At 35.0% G+C, this 8,062-nt stretch overlaps 1 protein-coding gene across 1 annotated transcript; it reads right to left on the reverse strand.

Moving 5' to 3' along the window:
• Positions 1 to 43: 43 nt before the first annotated feature.
• LOC126788861 (OVARIAN TUMOR DOMAIN-containing deubiquitinating enzyme 12-like) lies at positions 44 to 6,496 on the reverse strand. Its single transcript, XM_050514869.1, has 12 exons — positions 6,168 to 6,496; positions 5,419 to 5,785; positions 5,170 to 5,333; positions 4,561 to 4,634; positions 3,933 to 3,987; positions 3,467 to 3,541; positions 3,266 to 3,339; positions 3,114 to 3,162; positions 2,362 to 2,446; positions 1,435 to 1,491; positions 503 to 592; positions 44 to 414 (listed from the first exon to the last, which is right to left on the reverse strand). Exons 2-11 carry the CDS (start codon positions 5,747 to 5,749, stop codon positions 510 to 512), a joined length of 1,047 nt encoding a protein of 348 aa, XP_050370826.1. The 5' UTR covers positions 5,750 to 5,785; positions 6,168 to 6,496; the 3' UTR covers positions 44 to 414; positions 503 to 509.
• Positions 6,497 to 8,062: the final 1,566 nt, after the last annotated feature.

Consider the following 8,062-nt stretch of genomic DNA (forward strand, 5'->3'; position numbering starts at 1 on the left):
CAACTTGAGGGGCACATTACCAAATGGGGGCTTAGTGCGTTAGCAAACCCCTCCAATGACCCGCAACAAAGGAATGAAGATTACATATAACTCACCGACATGGGATTCAAGTTTCAATCACATAAAAGAGGCAACTGAGCACACCAAGTATCACATTCTGTAATTTCAGAAAGCTAACAAGAAATATGCAACTACAAAAACTTGATGCTCAATCCAAGAATATTCTGCACATATATAGCATACTCTTGGGGTGCCAAACTACAGCAGTTAGCAACTGGTAAAAGGCTGGTAAAACGGTCTTGTAACCAGTAGAACAATTTATTTAGGGTAGTGACAATGCAATTACGGATATGCATGTATAATATAATTAGCGAGGTTGCAATAAGTCCTCAAAATCCACATTAAACAAGAACCCTGCAAAAGGAGCTGGTATTTCAAGCACTCTTCCAAGAAGATGTAATAGATTAACTATATAGAAGCAATGTCTGTCATTAATCATTACCATTCAATCATTGGTATTTACTTGTGGACTCCAAGTGCTTTCGTGACATCCCCCTTTTCTTCTTCTTCTTCGTCTCAAATGTAGGCACATCTGAAATAAACATGCTTGATTTCAATACTTGAATACTCTGTAAATTAAATAGTAAAGGCAAAAGGTTGATTGTATTATTGCTATGATTGACCAATATAAATAGAAATACCAAGAAGCTAAACCATTAGTAGGTTGGATTTAAGCTATAGCATGCTCATAATGTATAATAGAAGGGCATAGAATAACATCCATGAATGGACTCTAACTTGATAGGGCTCATACAAACAGGAGTTAAAATGGATATCTTTAAAAGAATCTGATTTAAGGATTCATTTGGAAAATCAATACCATATTCTTGCTTAGTCTTTTCAAAGAAAACTGACTTTGGAGTGAGATACCAAAACTTTTATTTATTTGTTAAAGACACCACTAAACTGCACATAGATTAATAGGTCTCTACTGTCTAAATTATTTTATCTCTTAAGTTTTAACCCACTTGCGGTCCTGCTGGAACCTGTCCCAATATTTAGGAGGGAAAACTCCAGCAAATGCGCGCGCGCGTGCTTGTGTGGGTGGGGGGAATACCAGTGAAGCAAACCATGGTGCCTGACAATTTTCTGCTAACCCCTCATTGGCTCACATTCATCTTTTCTTAAGGACTCTTACCAGGACCAACGCTCTTTTGACCTCCCGAAGTTTAACAAATACTATATTAATCAACCCACCTATTCATAGACACGCACTCATCAGGAGGTTGTGATCATTATCAATCTTCTTTCTTAAATAATGGCACTCATCAGGGACCATGATAGCACTGCTCTTCCAAAAGTTTTAACTGATGTATTGCATTTTGGGGAATTCTAGGCAAAAAATTCAACAGTTAAAAAAACATGAAGACATACCTCCTTCAGAATAAATTGAGTTGTAGTGCACCTCTGCCCAAAAGCTCAAACAAATTACTGCGCAACATTGACCGGAAAATTAAATTCAGTCCAAACACTTATTTTACATGTTATTTTCATAAGAACTTTTAGATTTATTACGTGTGGATGAAAAGTCACACAATTCACCACATACTTTCTAAACAAAAGTAATGAAACGTACAGACCCTCTTATGAACCCAATAAGGTATGTAAAAGGGGCCAATAGGCATGACCTCTACATCTAAAACTTCCTAAGAAACATTAATATGTTAAGCATCAAGCAATATCAGGTTCCTATACACAAATTTAACTAGTTTAATTAAACATCAATTAGTGGGAGAGAAACACAAGTATAGAAATATAAATTTGTTCTTATATAATTGGTGGTTTTGATTGCTGCACGTTCTGTAAGAGTTATTACACATATCTGATCAGAGAGATGAGATGTATTTTAAACAGTAGTAGTTGATTTGCCGGCCTGACCCACTTTGTCTTTTACTAGACTACACAGATTCTGTGTTTGGAATCAAATTGGTTTGGCTGTTAATAGTAAATTGGAAGGCATGGGAGTGCTTAATTTTTTTTTTAATGCTTCAATTTTCGAATAATTTATATAAAAAAAAAACTGATAAACTAAGACTAAAACTTATTTGGTATAGTTCAGAATCTAAAACCAAGGCTATATTGAAACATGAAACTTTTCAGTCAGCATGTCCCTTATACTGATCAAGGAAAGAAAATACTTTCAGAAAAGGTACAACCAGCTTATAAACAGCAAATTTAGTTTTATTCCTGTCAACTTGTAAGTATTTCTTTTCAGCTTTCTTCTGCTACTTACATCAGCTGGCCTTATTTATGTGAACCTTAGAGACAAAGTCCAGTGGATTGAGCACAAAGGAAAAATACCTCGTTTCGACCTTTCAGTATTAGGAAGAATTTCAATGTAGCAGGTGTCCTTGAAAGATGTTATGACAAAAATTTTAACTCCATACTGCAATAAATCAGTAACATCTGTTATAAAACACATTGCATCTATATCCAAAGAGTGTCACATGAGGTGTGAGCTTCTTTAACAGTTGAACAAAGAAAATATATCACTTCATATGCCCTTGCGCAATATCATCAGATCAAGTCCTAACAAATTTTCCAACTACAGTATTGGACCACAATTTAACCAAAAAAAAAATCCAGTTGAAAGTTAGAGAGTTGAGAATTGAAAGTCCTTCTACTCATCTGTAAATGTTCAGTTCCACAATACCTAATAAGTTTGACCATAATGTTATGATTTCAGCCTATGAGACCTACTTCACAAAACTTCAAATATGATCCTAACAACATTCTTTTCCCCCTGCTGCATTTGTAACACCAACCTCAGTTTCAAATATAAATAAAATTTATAAATTAAAAAGTCAGATACATCTGAGCCCTAAGTGATCTCCATGGGCTACTCACAATTTCACAGTATCACATTGGTACACAATGCTGGTAGAAAATCATTTTCTTGGCTACTCTAGTCAAAACCAGCAGTAAAACTCAAGTGGAAAAGATAAGTGTAAAGTTGAAGTGACAAGATGATAGATATTAGTTAATCATGAAACAGAAAACTGAACACTAATCTATCAAGTCTTGAAACAAAAATGAAGTTGCTCAGAGCATACCAAGTCTGCAGCAGCCTGTAAAGTTACATGATCGCCCCACTCACCACTCCTATTGGTAAACATGAATATTATAGCAAAAAAAACATGAATAGTAAAGCAAAATGTTCACCTAAATGAAGCAGATGCAATGATTCAAAAATTTTGATGAATACCTGGACATCTTTTCCAAATAGTCGTCGTAAGCCATAGGAACATATCCTTCATATATCTCTGGGTAAGACTTAAGCTGAAAATTCAAGAATGTACAAATCAACAACAAATCACAACTTCACAAATATTCAAAACTAGTAAAACCAACGTCATAGTTGCAAGCCAGCTCTGCCAAACAAATTAATGAAACAAAATTCACCAACCTGATTTACAATCTGTTGTCTCACAAATTCGTGGTGTTCAGGAGATCTATAAAATTGGTCAGCTAGAGCTCGGAACTGGATTACAAAGTTAGTCAGACATCTTGCAGAAATTACTTTAAGCAACATAAGTAACCGTTTCCACATATGGATGGTGGTCAGTGGCTGAACCAACTACAAGCAGTGTTCTTTGCTCAACAACATAGTTCAGTGTTGTTTGTTTGATTGTGTGCATGTTTGGTAACACAAATGTGCTTTAAATTTTAAAGTAACGGGTTCTTTAGGTTCGGAAACTATACCAATGCAATGTTTGACAGTCTGAGTCATATGACTATAGCAGCCCATTGGCCACATTATTTACAACCATTCTAATTAGCCAATTATGTCATAGAAAGAGTTCCATACACATTTATTAAAAAAAAAAAAACTATACGTGTGTTATTTGAAACTCATAAGTGAAAGAAGCTACCTGACAGTTTCCATCTCCTTGGACCTTATTTTCAACCAACCCATATAACTGCAACCTACAGAAACAAACTATTTCCAGTATCAAATTCAAATTTGGACATCATCATTCATATCCTAGATCCTAAGTTACTATTGTATAAACTTCTATCTGGACAAGTTATAGATGTTTTTAAAAAAAAGCTTCCCCCAAGTACTATTGATATGTACCCTAACTTACACCAAATTCAAGGACAGATTGGAAATTTTAGACGAGTAAATTAGTGTCAAGATGGCATATGTATATTTTAAAGGGTCAATATCTGACAAGAATTAGATATAGGTCCCAAGCGTATTTGTATATTTGTGACTTCATTAAGCATTATGAAGTGCATTGGAATCAATCCTCCAATAAGCTTCTGAATCTAAAGGTTTCCAATGAACTTAGAAATGGAAGAATTATATGCGGCAGCATAAAACTAGTAGATCTGCTTACTAACGAACAGAGTCAGACTTGAGGTATAAAGGTTGACAAAAAACATTGAATAAAATTCTTATATGTGGCAGCAGAGAGCTAGTAATATGCTTATAAACAGAGTAAGACAGACGCAAATACTCTACCAAGCATTCTACAAAGAGAAACAAAACAACACCTGTCCAGAAGCCTTTGGTGATCTAAAGTTGCTTGATCTAGCGAGGGTATATCACCATTAATTTTAGGAACATGCTGCACAAAACCAGCAACAAACATAAAGGTGTAAACTACAGGTTGGGTATATCATTTCAAGAAGCCAAAATGTAAAATATAAGACACTTAACCTGTCAATCACCACCTATTATGTCTAATTGCCTTTCATATATAGCCTTATAAGGAAAACCCAGTATCACATTTATCAGAGAGGGATTCATCCTTCAACATATCTAGGGGAAAAAGGAAGAGGGAATGAAAAACTAAGCATTAAAACATGTCTGCGGGCGTATATTCGCACATGACATATTGCAACAAAAATAATGATATAACACTGCAGCAGTTTCTTAAGTCCTCAACCATAGTCTACATGCACAAATTTTTTTAACAAGATTAAAAAATAAAATAAAAAAGTTCGTCAAGTGACATGAAGTCCAAGCAACTAGCTAGCACCATGACGGTGTATATAACTTAAAGCATAAAAGTTTTTCAGAGCTAAACAAGGGAGAGAACATTAAAAATAATTTGAGATGAAATCTTAAGTCTTGACCATCACCAATAATGCTGTACTTACAGGGACAGGAACCATCTGGTTCAACCTTTCTCCATCAAAAGTATATTCATTTGCCAGCTCTAGGGAATATGACCAATCGTCTCCATAATATGTTTTTTCATCAGGGCTAGAACACGAACTAGAAGGCCCAACTTCATCTGCCTCACCCTGAACAATCTCCTGTCCTACAAATTGCACGAGAATAATACATAAGAACGTAGCATATACCAGAACAGATAATAATTTAAAACTCTTCCACTTGGTATTTACCAGATCCATAATTTCCAATAGACTGCTGCGACCAATCTTGTGGGAAGACAGATGCTTGCAAATGCTCCACTTGTTCAGCTGAAATTTCAGGCTCTTCCTCTATATCCAGTAGTGACAGCTCTTCTTGAAGAGCATGATGAGCAATAAGTTCATCATATTCCACATTGGGACAATTTGTATCATAAACATCTTCCTTAAAATACTGCCCCTGATAATAATGCATCCCATCTTGGTTAACAGAGCCACTGTACCCACAATTCAAATATGGATCACCTTCAAAGAGCTCGAGACCCCATCGAACCACATCCGGGTCTTGCTCATATGTAAGCATTGCTAAACACCAACAACACAGTACATTAGTTTGAACCTGCATCAATCAACAGCTTTATTAATTAAATCCAAGCAGAAAAACAATGCCAGCCCAGAAAGAAATCAAGTACTAAAGTAGTCTTCATCATTCACTTGCTCATGTTGACTTCAAAGTTGAAAATTTGAATCTAAAATATACTAAAAATGTATACTTTCTTGCAGCAAAAAATAAAAATAAACCATGTCCATAGTCCATACATGCTTACTCAAAGAAAAACAGGACATCAAGAACATAATTTTCACATTAAAAAGAAAAACCTGTATGTTCTGGGCTAACCAACCAGTCAGTCAAACAGAGACACTAATCTGATCCAAACAAATAGTCAAAACCCACTGATCTAACCCAACAGAGCAATGTAGATAGAAGAAAGATGTTTCACCTGGAGTTGAGGCGGAGATCAAGGAAAGCTTGGAGCTTTGAGATGAGAACAATTGGCAGAGAGTTTTATTTAGAGACTAAAATTGGAGAATAACAACTGGGTCTTTTTTTTAAGTCAAGGAAAAAAGAATAACTCGAATTATGGTATTAGTTGGGATGTACCGGTGATAGTTGGGCGGGATCGAGACGCCACAGAGAGAGAGAGAGAGAGAGAGAGAGAGAGAGAGAGAGAGAGAGAGAGAGAGAGATGGGTAGCTAGGGAACAGTGAAAAGGAATATAAGGGGAGAGAGAGAAGCAGCAAACGGCCAAAGGGTGGGTGAGTGACGGAAGTCACGAGGTTTTGCTTCAGAGTAGCCATTAATGGTTATAAAAAGTATACCCAGTACAATGCAGCAGTCAATGTAGGGAAGGCACCAATGGTGAAAGCTTAACTTTACTTTTCTGGCTTGTTTGGCAGTGCTGCCAATGCATAGAAAGAGAATCTTCTTGCGTATTTCAATGCCAAAATTAAGGAAATATTTTAATAACCGAAGTTTGGTCGGTCTTAAAGGGTGCATTTAATCTAGATTTTAATTGATTCCGATTGATTTCTTATATTTCATGGATTTTTGTAGTTTTGAAAAATTTCATGAATTGTTATAATTTTATATAGACTTCAATAGATTCTATCGCATTATATTGACTAGATTTGTTTGGATTTCAACCGATTTTCTCATGTACATTTGAAATGTAAGTGTCCTCAAAATTTTGAGTCATATCCACGACCTGGCCTGTTCCGGTGAAACTAGAGCAACCATGTATGCGGATTAATGAAGATATTGAATAGCCTCTCTCTTATTTTGAGAGACCATAACATAATTTAAGGCATTCTCTTATTTGAAACATAATATGAGGCATTATTAGACTTTTCTTCTTTGACTATAAGCTAATATGAGTATATGACTGGCATATATCAATTGGCAAAATAGAAAACGTCCAATGCTAAATCATCATAGTTATAAACCAACAGCTAAATTACAATATATAACAAATTCAAAATTGAACTTTCCATAAGACCTAGAAAGTAAAATCAATTCCAATTGAATCAATTTCACACACTAAACAAGACCTGATTGGTAAATCAATAGTAAAGAACCCTATAGAAAGATAGTTAAAAGAAAATTGATATATGCATCATCAGTTGAACTAATAACCAAGACAAATAAATAGCAAGCTTTTGACCATAAATTTTGTCTTTGACAGGATAGTGGTCGAAGGAAGCAAATTTGTGTACCCTATGATTAATAAAGCTTGAAAATGATAGAGTTATTGTGGTGGAATAATGTGACACAAAAGGAGAGAGAAAAAGAATGCATCAAAATCTCACTTATGGAGGTTAGATTTTAGAAGGGATTTGGTATGTATTAAAAGCACCCTATAATCCTACAAAATCAATCATCTCTTAAAATCCTTCAAATTCATTGCCAATTTCAATACCATCAGATTTGTAAGGAGTTTTCAACATCGTGATTGAATACCATTAGATTTGTAAAGATTTTTTAAAATTTTGATTGAATACCATCAGATTTCAAAGGAATTTTGAAATACAAGAAAATCAAACATAATCCTGAATGAATACACCACCCTTAACTTCTATCCATCAAGTCCACAAACATATATTTTTGTACATCAATTTATATGACTAACTAAATATACGTGCATGACGTTACTAACGTCGTTAGTTTGTGTGAGGACAACTGTATTTTTTAGGATAAAATGGTCATAGAAATAAAGTCATCAATTACAGAAGTAGAGTCATCGATTTCACCTTTCATCACAATCTCTTTTCCTCATGACTAACACCACTCTAGAGGCCTCAACTCCCAACGTCACTACCAATCTCTACCACACAGTTG

This window comes from Argentina anserina, chromosome 3, assembly GCF_933775445.1.
Source record: "Argentina anserina chromosome 3, drPotAnse1.1, whole genome shotgun sequence".
NCBI lineage: Eukaryota > Viridiplantae > Streptophyta > Magnoliopsida > Rosales > Rosaceae > Argentina > Argentina anserina.

Coding starts and splice junctions, on each gene's coding strand:
- LOC126788861 (XM_050514869.1), bottom strand. CDS start 5,749: ATGCTTACATATGAGCAAGACCCGGATGTGGTTCGATGGGGTCTCGAG. Junction 2,447..3,113: donor TACAGGCTGCTGCAGACTTG/GTATGCTCTGAG, acceptor GATTTATTGCAG/TATGGAGTTAAAATTTTTGT. Junction 1,492..2,361: donor TACTGAAAGGTCGAAACGAG/GTATTTTTCCTT, acceptor AATGTTGCGCAG/TAATTTGTTTGAGCTTTTGG.